The sequence below is a fragment of the Phyllobates terribilis genome, unplaced genomic scaffold, assembly GCF_046119375.1.
Source record: "Phyllobates terribilis strain yellow unplaced genomic scaffold, ASM4611937v1 Scaffold_5__5_contigs__length_657084704, whole genome shotgun sequence".
NCBI lineage: Eukaryota > Metazoa > Chordata > Amphibia > Anura > Dendrobatidae > Phyllobates > Phyllobates terribilis.
Genome location: NW_027362765.1, coordinates 123,928,684 through 123,944,862, shown reverse-complemented (window position 1 = coordinate 123,944,862; position 16,179 = coordinate 123,928,684). Strand labels below are relative to the sequence as shown.

Here is a 16,179-nt window from a genome sequence, read left to right as displayed (position 1 = left end):
GCATGGCCCCCGTACACATACTGCACGGCCCCTGTACACATACTGCACAGGCCCTGTACATATACTGCACAGCCCCCGTACACATACTGCACAGCCTCGTACACACACTGCACAGCCCCCATACACATACTGTACATCCCCCATACACATACTGCACAGCCCCCATACACATACTGCACAGCCCCCATACACATACTGCACAGCCCCCATACACATACTGCACATCCCCCGTACACATACTGCACAACCTCGTACACATACTGCACAGGCCCTGTACACATACTGCACAGCCCCCGTACACATACTGCACAGCCCTCATACACATACTGCACAGCCCCCGTACACATACTGCACAGCCCCCGTACACATACTGCACAGCCCCCGTACACATACTGTACGGTCCCCGTACACATACTGCACGGCCCCCGTACACATACTGCACAGCCCCCGTACACATACTGCACATCCCCTGTACACATACTGTACAGCCCCCGTACACATAATGCACAGCCCCCGTACACATACTGCACAGCCCCCGTACACACACTGCACAGCCTCGTACACATACTGCACGGCCCCCATACACATACTGCACAGCCCCCGTACACATACTGCACATCCCCCATACACATACTGCACAGCCCCCGTACACATACTGCACAGCCCCCATACACATACTGCACAGCCCCCGTACACATACTGCACAGCCCCCATACACATACTGCACGGCCCCCGTACACATACTGCACATCCCCCGTACACATACTGTACAGCCCCCGTACACATACTGCACATCCCCCATACACATACTGCACAGCCCCCATACACATACTGTACATCCCCCGTACACATACTGCACAGCCCCCATACACATACTGCACAGCCCCCATACACATACTGTACATCCCCCGTACACATACTGCACATCCCCCGTACACATACTGTACAGCCCCCGTACACATACTGCACATCCCCCATACACATACTGCACAGCCCCCATACACATACTGTACATCCCCCGTACACATACTGCACAGCCCCCATACACATACTGCACAGCCCCCATACACATACTGTACATCCCCCGTACACATACTGCACATCCCCCGTACACATACTGTACAGCCCCCGTACACATACTGTACAGCCCCCGTACACATACTGCACAGCCCCCATACACATACTGTACATCCCCCGTACACATACTGCACAGCCCCCATACACATACTGTACATCCCCCGTACACATACTGCACATTCCCCGTACACATACTGTACAGCCCCCGTACACATACTGCACATCCCCCGTACACATACTGTACAGCCCCCGTACACATACTGCACATCCCCCATACACATACTGCACAGCCCCCATACACATACTGTACATCCCCCGTACACATACTGCACAGCCCCCATACACATACTGCACAGCCCCCATACACATACTGTACATCCCCCGTACACATACTGCACATCCCCCGTACACATACTGTACAGCCCCCGTACACATACTGTACAGCCCCCGTACACATACTGCACAGCCCCCATACACATACTGTACATCCCCCGTACACATACTGCACAGCCCCCATACACATACTGCACAGCCCCCATACACATACTGTACATCCCCCGTACACATACTGCACATCCCCCGTACACATACTGTACAGCCCCCGTACACATACTGCACAGCCCCCTTACACATACTGTACATCCCCCGTACACATACTGCACATCCCCCGTACACATACTGCACAGCCCCCGTACACATACTACACAGCCTCGTACACATACTGCACAGGCCCCGTACACATACTGTACATCCCCCGTACACATACTACACATCCCCCATACACACACTGCACAGCCCCCGTACACATACTGCACAGCCCCCGTACACATACTGCACAGCCCCCATACACATACTGCACAGCCCCCGTACACATACTGCACAGCCCCCGTACACATACTGCACAGCCCCCGTACACATACTGCACATCCCCCATACACATACTGCACAGCCCCCATACACATACTGTACATCCCCCATACACACACTGCACAGCCCCCGTACACATACTGCACAGCCCCCATACACATACTGCACAGCCCCCGTACACATACTGCACAGCCCCCGTACACATACTGCACATCCCCCATACACACACTGCACAGCCCCCGTACACATACTGCACAGCCCCCGTACACACACTGCACAGCCCCCGTACACATACTGCACAGCCCCCATACACATACTGTACATCCCCCATACATATACTGCACAGCCCCCGTACACACACTGCACAGACCCCATACACATACTGTACATCCCCCGTACACATACTGCACGGCCCCCATACACATACTGCACAGCCCCCGTACACATACTGCACATCCCCCGTACACATACTGCACAGCCCCCATACACATACTGCACAGCCCCCATACACATACTGCACATCCCCAGTACACACACTGCACAGCCCCCGTACACACACTGCACAGCCCCCGTACACACACTGCACAGCCCCCGTACACATACTGCACAGCCCCCGTACACATACTGCACAGCCTCATACACATACTGCACAGCCCCCATACACATACTGTACAGCCCCCGTACACATACTGCACAGCCTCGTACACATACTGCACAGCCCCCTACACATACTGCACAGCCCCCGTACACATACTGCACAGCCCCCGTACACATACTGCACAGCCTCGTACACATACTGCACAGCCCCCGTACACATACTGTACAGCCCCCGTACACATACTGCACAGCCCCCGTACACATACTGCACATCCCCCGTACACATACTGCACATCCCCCGTACACATACTGCACAGCCCCCGTACACATACTGCACAACCCCCGTACACATACTGCACATCCACCGTACACATACTGCACGGCCCCCATACACATACTGCACATCCCCCATACACATACTGCACAGCCCCCGTACACATACTGCACAGCCTCGTACACATACTGCACTTCCCCTGTACACATACCGCACAGCCCCAGTACACATACTGTACAGCCCCCGTACACACACTGCACAGCCCCCATACACATACTGCACAGCCCCCGTACACATACTGCACAGCCCCCGTACACATACTGCACATCCCCCGTACACATACTGCACAGCCCCCGTACACATACTGCACAGCCCCCGTACACATACTGCACAACCCCCGTACACATACTGCACATCCCCCGTACACATATTGCACGGCCCCCATACACATACTGCACATCCCCAGTACACATACTGCACATCCCCCGTACACATACTGCACAGCCTCGTACACATACTGCACGGCCCCCGTACACATACTGCACATCCCCCGTACACATACTGCACAGCCTCGTACACATACTGCACATCCCCCGTACACATACTGCACAGCCCCCGTACACATACTGCACAACCCCCGTACACATACTGCACATCCCCCGTACACATACTGCACGGCCCCCATACACATACTGCACATCCCCAGTACACATACTGCACATCCCCCGTACACATACTGCACAGCCTCGTACACATACTGCACGGCCCCCGTACACATACTGCACATCCCCCGTACACATACTGCACAGCCTCGTACACATACTGCACATCCCCCGTACACATACTGCACAGCCCCCGTACACATACTGCACAGCCCCCGTACACACACTGCACAGCCCCCATACACATACTTCACAGCCCCCGTACACATACTGCACATCCCCCGTACACATACTGCACATCCCCCGTACACATACTGCACAGCCTCGTACACATACTGCACGGCCCCCGTACACATACTGCACGGCCCCCGTACACATACTGTACATCCCCCGTACACATACTGCACAGCCCCCATACACATACTGCACAGCCCCCATACACATACTGCACAGCCCCCGTACACATACTGCACATCCCCCGTACACATACTGCACATCCCCCGTACACATACTGCACAGCCTCGTACACATACTGCACGGCCCCCGTACACATACTGCACGGCCCCTGTACACATACTGCACAGGCCCTGTACATATACTGCACAGCCCCCGTACACATACTGCACAGCCTCGTACACACACTGCACAGCCCCCATACACATACTGTACATCCCCCATACACATACTGCACAGCCCCCATACACATACTGCACAGCCCCCATACACATACTGCACAGCCCCCATACACATACTGCACATCCCCCGTACACATACTGCACAACCTCGTACACATACTGCACAGGCCCTGTACACATACTGCACAGCCCCCGTACACACACTGCACAGCCCCCGTACACATACTGCACAGCCCTCATACACATACTGCACAGCCCCCGTACACATACTGCACAGCCCCCGTACACATACTGCACAGCCCCCGTACACATACTGTACGGTCCCCGTACACATACTGCACGGCCCCCGTACACATACTGCACAGCCCCCGTACACATACTGCACATCCCCTGTACACATACTGTACAGCCCCCGTACACATACTGCACAGCCCCCGTACACACACTGCACAGCCTCGTACACATACTGCACGGCCCCCATACACATACTGCACAGCCCCCGTACACATACTGCACATCCCCCATACACATACTGCACAGCCCCCGTACACATACTGCACAGCCCCCATACACATACTGCACAGCCCCCGTACACATACTGCACAGCCCCCATACACATACTGCACGGCCCCCGTACACATACTGCACATCCCCCGTACACATACTGTACAGCCCCCGTACACATACTGCACATCCCCCATACACATACTGCACAGCCCCCATACACATACTGTACATCCCCCGTACACATACTGCACAGCCCCCATACACATACTGCACAGCCCCCATACACATACTGTACATCCCCCGTACACATACTGCACATCCCCCGTACACATACTGTACAGCCCCCGTACACATACTGCACATCCCCCATACACATACTGCACAGCCCCCATACACATACTGTACATCCCCCGTACACATACTGCACAGCCCCCATACACATACTGCACAGCCCCCATACACATACTGTACATCCCCCGTACACATACTGCACATCCCCCGTACACATACTGTACAGCCCCCGTACACATACTGTACAGCCCCCGTACACATACTGCACAGCCCCCATACACATACTGTACATCCCCCGTACACATACTGCACAGCCCCCATACACATACTGTACATCCCCCGTACACATACTGCACATTCCCCGTACACATACTGTACAGCCCCCGTACACATACTGCACATCCCCCATACACATACTGCACAGCCCCCATACACATACTGTACATCCCCCGTACACATACTGCACATCCCCCGTACACATACTGTACAGCCCCCGTACACATACTGCACAGCCCCCTTACACATACTGTACATCCCCCGTACACATACTGCACATCCCCCGTACACATACTGCACAGCCCCCGTACACATACTGCACAGCCCCCGTACACATACTGCACAACCCCCGTACACATACTGCACATCCCCCTTACACATATTGCACGGCCCCCATACACATACTGCACATCCCCAGTACACATACTGCACATCCCCCGTACACATACTGCACAGCCTCGTACACATACTGCACGGCCCCCGTACACATACTGCACATCCCCCGTACACATACTGCACAGCCTCGTACACATACTGCACATCCCCCGTACACATACTGCACATCCCCCGTACACATACTGCACAGCCCCCGTACACATACTGCACAACCCCCGTACACATACTGCACATCCCCCGTACACATACTGCACGGCCCCCATACACATACTGCACATCCCCAGTACACATACTGCACATCCCCCGTACACATACTGCACAGCCTCGTACACATACTGCACGGCCCCCGTACACATACTGCACATCCCCCGTACACATACTGCACAGCCTCGTACACATACTGCACATCCCCCGTACACATACTGCACAGCCCCCGTACACATACTGCACAGCCCCCGTACACACACTGCACAGCCCCCATACACATACTTCACAGCCCCCGTACACATACTGCACATCCCCCGTACACATACTGCACATCCCCCGTACACATACTGCACAGCCTCGTACACATACTGCACGGCCCCCGTACACATACTGCACGGCCCCCGTACACATACTGTACATCCCCCGTACACATACTGCACAGCCCCCATACACATACTGCACAGCCCCCATACACATACTGCACAGCCCCCGTACACATACTGCACATCCCCCGTACACATACTGCACATCCCCCGTACACATACTGCACAGCCTCGTACACATACTGCACGGCCCCCGTACACATACTGCACGGCCCCTGTACACATACTGCACAGGCCCTGTACATATACTGCACAGCCCCCGTACACATACTGCACAGCCTCGTACACACACTGCACAGCCCCCATACACATACTGTACATCCCCCATACACATACTGCACAGCCCCCATACACATACTGCACAGCCCCCATACACATACTGCACAGCCCCCATACACATACTGCACATCCCCCGTACACATACTGCACAACCTCGTACACATACTGCACAGGCCCTGTACACATACTGCACAGCCCCCGTACACACACTGCACAGCCCCCGTACACATACTGCACAGCCCTCATACACATACTGCACAGCCCCCGTACACATACTGCACAGCCCCCGTACACATACTGCACAGCCCCCGTACACATACTGTACGGTCCCCGTACACATACTGCACGGCCCCCGTACACATACTGCACAGCCCCCGTACACATACTGCACATCCCCTGTACACATACTGTACAGCCCCCGTACACATAATGCACAGCCCCCGTACACATACTGCACAGCCCCCGTACACACACTGCACAGCCTCGTACACATACTGCACGGCCCCCATACACATACTGCACAGCCCCCGTACACATACTGCACATCCCCCATACACATACTGCACAGCCCCCGTACACATACTGCACAGCCCCCATACACATACTGCACAGCCCCCGTACACATACTGCACAGCCCCCATACACATACTGCACGGCCCCCGTACACATACTGCACATCCCCCGTACACATACTGTACAGCCCCCGTACACATACTGCACATCCCCCATACACATACTGCACAGCCCCCATACACATACTGTACATCCCCCGTACACATACTGCACAGCCCCCATACACATACTGCACAGCCCCCATACACATACTGTACATCCCCCGTACACATACTGCACATCCCCCGTACACATACTGTACAGCCCCCGTACACATACTGCACATCCCCCATACACATACTGCACAGCCCCCATACACATACTGTACATCCCCCGTACACATACTGCACAGCCCCCATACACATACTGCACAGCCCCCATACACATACTGTACATCCCCCGTACACATACTGCACATCCCCCGTACACATACTGTACAGCCCCCGTACACATACTGTACAGCCCCCGTACACATACTGCACAGCCCCCATACACATACTGTACATCCCCCGTACACATACTGCACAGCCCCCATACACATACTGTACATCCCCCGTACACATACTGCACATTCCCCGTACACATACTGTACAGCCCCCGTACACATACTGCACATCCCCCGTACACATACTGTACAGCCCCCGTACACATACTGCACATCCCCCATACACATACTGCACAGCCCCCATACACATACTGTACATCCCCCGTACACATACTGCACAGCCCCCATACACATACTGCACAGCCCCCATACACATACTGTACATCCCCCGTACACATACTGCACATCCCCCGTACACATACTGTACAGCCCCCGTACACATACTGTACAGCCCCCGTACACATACTGCACAGCCCCCATACACATACTGTACATCCCCCGTACACATACTGCACAGCCCCCATACACATACTGTACATCCCCCGTACACATACTGCACATCCCCCATACACATACTGCACAGCCCCCATACACATACTGTACATCCCCCGTACACATACTGCACATCCCCCGTACACATACTGTACAGCCCCCGTACACATACTGCACAGCCCCCTTACACATACTGTACATCCCCCGTACACATACTGCACATCCCCCGTACACATACTGCACAGCCCCCGTACACATACTACACAGCTTCGTACACATACTGCACAGGCCCCGTACACATACTGTACATCCCCCGTACACATACTACACATCCCCCATACACACACTGCACAGCCCCCGTACACATACTGCACAGCCCCCGTACACATACTGCACAGCCCCCATACACATACTGCACAGCCCCCGTACACATACTGCACAGCCCCCGTACACATACTGCACAGCCCCCGTACACATACTGCACATCCCCCATACACATACTGCACAGCCCCCATACACATACTGCACAGCCTCGTACACATACTGCACAGCCCCCGTACACATACTGCACATCCCCCATACACATACTGCACAGCCCCCATACACATACTGTACATCCCCCATACACACACTGCACAGCCCCCGTACACATACTGCACAGCCCCCATACACATACTGCACAGCCCCCGTACACATACTGCACAGCCCCCGTACACATACTGCACATCCCCCATACACACACTGCACAGCCCCCGTACACATACTGCACAGCCCCCGTACACACACTGCACAGCCCCCGTACACATACTGCACAGCCCCCATACACATACTGTACATCCCCCATACATATACTGCACAGCCCCCGTACACACACTGCACAGACCCCATACACATACTGTACATCCCCCGTACACATACTGCACGGCCCCCATACACACACTGCACTGGTGTTCCCGTATACTGTATACACTTTCTTTATTACATCGATCTCAACCTCAGGACTGGTTGAGATCACAGCAGCAATCATTACAATGAAATATCGGCATTATCCCACATGGCAGGTTTTCAGTCGGTTCTGGTTTGGTTCTCTGATAGTTTGGTGCATTTTCCATCAGTGAGCGGTCGGATTGTTTTATCACTGCGGATACAAGTTATCTCTACCAGGCCACATTTTCGGCCATACGTCGCTTGGTGCTGGAACTCTTCGGTATTTTTCATGTTCCCTAGTAGTAAGCTAGGACTGATAGGTCGCTCTTACCTTGGAGTTTCTGCTGGTTAATCTTTGCTTTGTGTGACAGCTGTTAATCTTCTCGCCACGGGTCCACCTTTGGTTCAGCAACTCACCTCGGAACTCATTTTCTGGAGAAACCAAGGAAAGGAGAAATTAGAATATAGTGAAATATAATATTACTATCTCTGTTTATTGCCAGTTAAAAGTATAACCCATCTTGGACAGTTAGCGTAAGGCCATGATATATGCCATAAATGTCATATCGGTATTAGACCTGTACACATCTTGAGAATAGGGCAAGGTCATACTCTGTCGGGAATGGAGAGGTGGCTGTGCATGCGTGGCTTCCTCAATTCACTTCTTGACTTGCTCGGCTATTTTCTTAACTAATGATGAGACCTATATCTATCTCATGGATATATACCATGACTGCCTGAAATGTGAACACCAGTTTAAGGAGTAACCATCATTTTAATTTGTATGTCATAAATGAATAATACAAATGAAAATAACGTGTAATATATCTTATCAGAGAAATCTGCTTCTTTTTACCCCTTTCTCTCTCAAATCATGGGTAAAATCTGTATTCAGTGAAGACAGATTTTCGCATTACTGAGATAGGAGATGTCAGTTGGTGCTTTTCAAATTCTATGGAGAGGGGGGAGCTACAGACATTCTACTGCAAGTTTCAAAGAACTTTATGAACACTAACTGCCATCTTCTAGTTCTCCATAGAACTTCATGAGCACCAACTGTCATCTCCTATCTCAGTAATCGGAAAATATGTATTCATTGAATACAGATTTTACCCAAGAATTGAAAATTTTGAGAACGAGTGAGGAGAAAGAAGCATATTTCTCCGATAAAATATATTACAAAGTTGCTTATTTTCACGTGTACTCAGTGTTGGACTGGGGTGCCAAGCGCCTACAAATGACATTGATTCTGGGTTCCCACTGTTCAGCTACATGCAATATTTCCTGCCCCTTGTTCACAAATTTGTCTATACTTCTATATACTAATAGACTGGGTAGTTTGTTAAATGAATGGCAAGATGCAGCCTATATCTGTACTGTGCCAAACACTGCTGATATAAGAGTAGGACGGCCCACCGGAGGATTCACCTGTTCTCCTGTGGGCCAGTCCGAGCCTGCATGTACTATTGATTTATGTACTAAAAATGAAAAAGACGGTGACTCTTTAATTTTCTGGGCTGCACAATGGCACATATAGCAAGCTGTTAGGATGTCCATATCCTAACATCCCCACAAAAGCAGGAGTAGGACGACTGATGGCGGGCAACAAGGAGCGCTTGCTCTTTTCCAGCCATCAATCTTCTATGTTTCCATTACAAAATGGAGCACAGTCAGGTGTGAGAGCGAGAGCTGTACACATCAGCCATCCTCGTACGCTTGGAGTTATTTATAAAGGCTAAAAGGACAGAATAATGCTGTAAAGTGACATCAGCGCGGTGGTTGGGGGTTGCTCATACTGAATACTGAGTTATGCACAGTGATTTTCTTGCACACAAATCTTTCCCCAGCTGCATTTAAAAGACCTGATGGATCATAGTGCAGCTGGGGGTGGGGAGGGGGCTCTGCTATTATTCTGCTCTTCACTCCCTCTTCTGCATTCGCTGTAATGAATCTTGCCTGCAGTAAAAATGGTATTCTCTTCTCTACGGTCCCTGAGTGCCAGGCAGCCGCTCTCCTCCTCTCACTGTTCTCCCAACATCAAGTGTTTTGTTGGGTGATGAGATATCACAACACGCCAGTCACCCAGGAAGGGGAATGTTGTAGGTTTTACATGCTAATTGTGACAAACAGAAAGTGCCCACGATTGACAGCTCTTCTGAGTGACGGGCGCTGGCAAACTCTCAGCTAATGCCAGTCGGAAATGTATCAGCGACTACAAATCCTTATCCCAGTATCAAACATTAACTTGTCTCTTGTCCTCTTCTCCTGTATGTTACACATCGCCTATGATACTCACATAGAGCTGGATGACTAGTAAGATACACCCCGACACACGACTCTACCCCTGATCGGAAAGGAATGCAATTTCTGACTAATATTTTACATATATCGGTACAGGACTGGACTCACATATTCATATGACGGCCTTAATAATGAAAATAGTCCATATTCTGGTCTAAACGCTATGACCACTTTTGCTAACATTTTTTAATACCTCCTAAATATTAACGCAAGCTGCCTAATAAATAGTTCTACAGTTGGTGTATACAGCTCCTATGCAGAGTTATGTGTCACTAATGTGATGAGTGAAAGTGCTCCTAGGGTGATCGTGTACGCACCGAGTATCGAGGGTGCTCGAGTGACAGGTCCACATCCCCGCCCCGCATGTTTCACGACGGTTAGACACCCAAAAATCATGCGAGGATTTCCCGTGTATGGCAGGCAATCCCCGCATATATTTTGTGGCCGTCTATCAGCCGCGAAACATGTGACTGCAGGGACTCGAAGATGTCACTCGAGCACCCGCGATACTCGGTGCATACCCGAGCACCCTAGGCAAACTCCAGTAGCGAGCACTTGCGCTCATCACTAGTCACTACGTTTACAGACTAAAGTCAAAGCGATTAGACGTAAATCACTTTGAAAACTCACAAAGTTTTGGGCACAACGTGGAGCTGCTCAAATAGTTTGCAAATGTTGGCGTTTTCACACCAGTTTCGCCAATTCATTGACGAGCTGTGGAATAAGGACTGGAGTAAGATTTGTGGTGAGGCACAAGGAGGCACTCACCACTATTCAGACGCGCCTCTTAATGAAACAATCGAGTCTGACTCCAGCACGCCTCCTCATCGAGACCAGCCTGAACAACGTCGTTCTTGATGAATCGGGCCCATTGGTATTTGCACACAGAATCTTTTCGCAGAGTTTTCGGAGCAGAAATTGAGCAGAACCCGCAGAAAGCAAAAGCTTTCGGGGCACAAAGTTTTGAGTTTTTGAGGATTTGGAGAGTTTCCGCTCAGCGGCTACGTGCACATCTGTACTCCGCCAGAGCTTTCTTCCCAAAGTCGCCAGCGTTTTCTTCCCAAAGTTGCTTCAGGAAAAAGCCGGCGTTTTTGCGCTTGTTTTTAAGGCGGCACTGCTGCTGGGGTCTTTTGCCTACAACTTCTCTTAGGCCACGGCCCCACTATCAGTATTTGGTCAGTATTCGATCAGTATTTTTTCTCAGGAGTCGGAGACAAAACCAGGTGAGGAACAATCAGAGAAAAGGTATAATAGAAACAAGTCACCAATTCTGCATTTATCACCCAATACTGACCGCATACTGACCGACCAAATACTGATAGTGGGGCCGTGGCCTAATACAGATGAAGATATTACTTTTACCAGCTCCAGGGTTTCCGAACTCTTAAACAGTACAAAGAAGTAATAACGTACTGAATGTGTGCACAGCAGTGTCGCTTTTACACTGCAGTGCATTATGTCCATTTTTTGCGGCGCTTTTTCAGGCGGTTCCTTGATGAAATCAACTAGAAAAAACGTTGTGCACAGCTTCTACTCTCAAACCTCCTCATAGTGTGAACATAGCCTAAAAACAAGCTCAGTGTGTCCTGATCTTGGTGATGTTTTACTTCACATCCTCTCGATTTGAAGATTTGGCTATTACAATGTGACCTCTCTAAGTTGAACACAGAAATGAGAGTAAATTCTGCAGGATGGCTAGTTATGGACCCAACGAACCCATGAATATATGATATGGTATCACTGACCTTTAGGGCTTTACTGACACCCCCAAAAAAACAATTGGTGATTATAGTAATTTTAATAGCAATTATTTGGCTCGGAATGAGAACTTCAACAGCAGCTAATACTTAATAATAATGGGAAAAAAATGTAACCTGGCCCCAGTTATTTTCAAAATCTGATGTTTCAATTGAAAATATCATTGTAAGTCCGGAAAAAGTAATTATGTCGACACTTCATCTACGATTAGTCACCGTTTGGTTTTTACAAGCCTTTTGTTTCCCTGCACATTCAATCTTGATATGGTTTGTGGTCATAAATCAGCTCAGCGGCTCAGAAAAAGACAAGAGAAAAACAGTTACAAACTCTCCCACTGAATCCTCAGAATTAACTCACTGGCAGGTTCTCCGTTAACTCATTCTGCAGCCAGCAATAGTCAGTGCAATAGACAGAAGGCATTTTTTTTTTAATGAAACCCAATTACAAAAATGATTCTTAGCCACAAATACATGCATTTAAGTATGACGGAAAAAAATATCTTAGACGGTGTTCCCACAAAAGGTTTTTACGTATTTTAACATTTTTTAAAAAAACAACTTGAACTTAAAGGGTTCTTCACATCTTAGCCTTCCACGAATGAGACAGGGACAGCGCCGTCCGGACCCTGACCCCTAGAGATCAGCTGATTCTGTATCTCCCATTCATGTCTATGGAATTTACAGAAACGGCGTATCTTCCTCCACCTCACCTCCTGTGGTCAGGGCCAGGATGGAGCTGGGAATAAGCTTTTAACATAGCCCTATAATCTTGGACTTTCCTACAATAAGGTGTCCACGTCTGCTCTCTTTCCTTCTCCACATTACACTGTGGGATAAATCTCTCCCGAGCGAGATGATGAATTGATCATAAAACTGAATCCTGCAGATAACAGTATTGTTCATCAGCCTGCGGGTGGGCGGGTGGATGTGTGAATGAAATATTTACAATGACTTCCTACTCATAGAAATTAGTAGTAATGTTTACATCCTTCATCTGCTGTGGAGCCTTATTCATACAGTGCATCCGAGTGTGGCAATCTCCTGTGGGATTTAGCTGCAGTCACTGATATATGTATCAGAGGAAACACAAAAGTGCCATCGCTCATATGCAGGATCGGTTTTCGCTGGTTTTATTATTGCAAAAAACTGACTGATATATCTTAAACGTAAGGCCGCCGGAGATAATCCCACTATATCCCACACGATAACCTCAATGAGGAACTCCCTGAGAAATAATTCTACTCCTGAAGTAGCCAAACGCCCGTTCCAGCCTTAAACAAGATTAGTGTAGTTGCAAGTAAAGTACCCTTTATTCTGTCTTAAAACTATATCCCTATGGCTGGCATACAGGTGAGATAAAATGCATTAGTTTTTATTTTCCTTACTTATACAGCACTTTCCAGACATCATAATCACTGTCCCCATTGGGGCTCACAATCTGCATTCCCTATCAGTAGGTCTTTGGAGTGGGGGAGGAAATCCACGCAAACATGGGGAGAACATACAGACTCCTTGCAGGTGTTGTCCCCGGTGGGATATGAACCCAGGATCCCAGCACTGCAAAGCAACAGTGCTAACCACTGAGCCACCATACAGTGCTAACCACTGAGCCACCATACAGTGCTAACCACTGAGCCACCATACAGTGCTAACCACTGAGCCACCAAACAGTGCTAACCACTGAGCCACCAAACAGTGCTAACCACTGAGCCACCATACAGTGCTAACCACTGAGCCACCAAACAGTGCTAACCACTGAGCCACCAGACAGTGCTTACTACTGAGCCACCATACAGTGCTAACCACTGAGCCACCAGACAGTGCTTACTACTGAGCCACCATACAGTGCTAACCCCTGGACCTTGGAAATCTGATCTAGCAGAAAAACCTTTCCATGGCTTAAAACTTCACATTTCAACATTTAAAACTCACAGATGTCCTACATGTTCAAATAGAAGTCCTGCGCCATCATTGCCAGCCTTGTCCTACTGGAAGGCTAGTCAAATCTTTACAGATCCATTTTATTCAAAACTGATTACTACAAGGGCTTGCATCTTAAAGGGAATCTGTCAGCAGGCTTTTGCTATTTAATCTGAGAACAGCATAATGTAGGGGCCGAGACTCTGACTCCAGAGATGTGTCACTTGCTCAGCAGTTTGCTGTAGTTTCAATCCAATCAGTGTTTTATCAGCAGGAGATTATCACTGTAGGACTAAGTATCTGATGCCAGGCAGTCAGACTAATTTGTGTAACCCCACCCTCACCATTGATTGGCAGCTTGATGACAGTATACACAGAAAGCTACCAATCAGTGGTGTGGGCGGGGTTATACACAGCTCAGCATTCAGAGAACTGATAGATCTGCAGCAGATAAAACAGGGATTTTATCAAAACTACAGCAAACAGCGCATCCCTGGAATCAGCGTCTCTGCCACTACATTAAGCTGCTGTCAGATTACATAGCAAAAACCTAGTGACAAATTCCCTTTAAGGCCACCATGCACATCAGAGAAAGGTTGTCCAAAACAAAGACCATAATGACCAATGGTGGACAAACTTTCATTATCGTTCATAAGCACTGGCCGTATCAGAAGTTTTTTTCCACGCCAATGAACGACTGTTCATCGACCCACTTCATCTTATGTGTTTGGGAGGCTTTAGGGAGCAAATCAAATGAAGATCCAAATGTTTATATCAAATTAAGTCCATATCTAGGACCAGATGTCCATTTAAAATGTTCAAAGCCCCTAAAATGGTGCAGTCCATTCTAGAACTTCTCTGTGTGTCTATGGAGCATACAATAATATTCGGTACAAAGTTCAGTAAGATGGATTTACATACAAGTTTCATTTTTGCCATAATAGTATAGTCTGGGTCTCCCTGCGCAGTTACAGAGCACCTCACATGTACAGCGTATACAGGGTTAAAACAAAAGTAGCAGAAATCATCTGGCAATGTAAAGCAAGATGCAGATATTCAGTTACATAAAACATATCTCCTTTCATCTGACCTGCGGGAATTAGGTGCAGAGAAAGAACGTTACATTCAGCTGGATGTGTAATAATAGTCTCTGTGCAGGCGTAAAAAGACCCTCTATAGATTGGATAGAAAAAATACAGTATACAAGTCATGGTAGATATGAAAGACAGGTAGAAAGATAGGAGAGATAGATAGATAGATGATAGATTATATATATTAGATAGGTAGGTTGTGCTCTAGTAACCAATTATACTCCAACTCTCATTTTTCAAAGG

The 16,179-nt window shown here is 49.4% G+C and overlaps 1 protein-coding gene across 4 annotated transcripts in view; it reads right to left on the bottom strand.

The window, feature by feature from the left end:
- Positions 1 to 16,179, bottom strand: part of MYT1 (myelin transcription factor 1) — a 211,672-nt gene that overhangs the window by 135,652 nt on the left and 59,841 nt on the right. For all 4 annotated transcript variants that reach the window (XM_073682907.1, XM_073682904.1, XM_073682905.1 and 1 more), the window contains exon 2: positions 9,199 to 9,299. Coding sequence is in view for 2 of the 4 variants with exons in the window: in XM_073682904.1 (XP_073539005.1) it covers positions 9,199 to 9,299 (101 nt within the window). In the remaining 2 variants the exon portion in view is untranslated. The remainder of the gene's footprint in view (positions 1 to 9,198; positions 9,300 to 16,179) is intronic.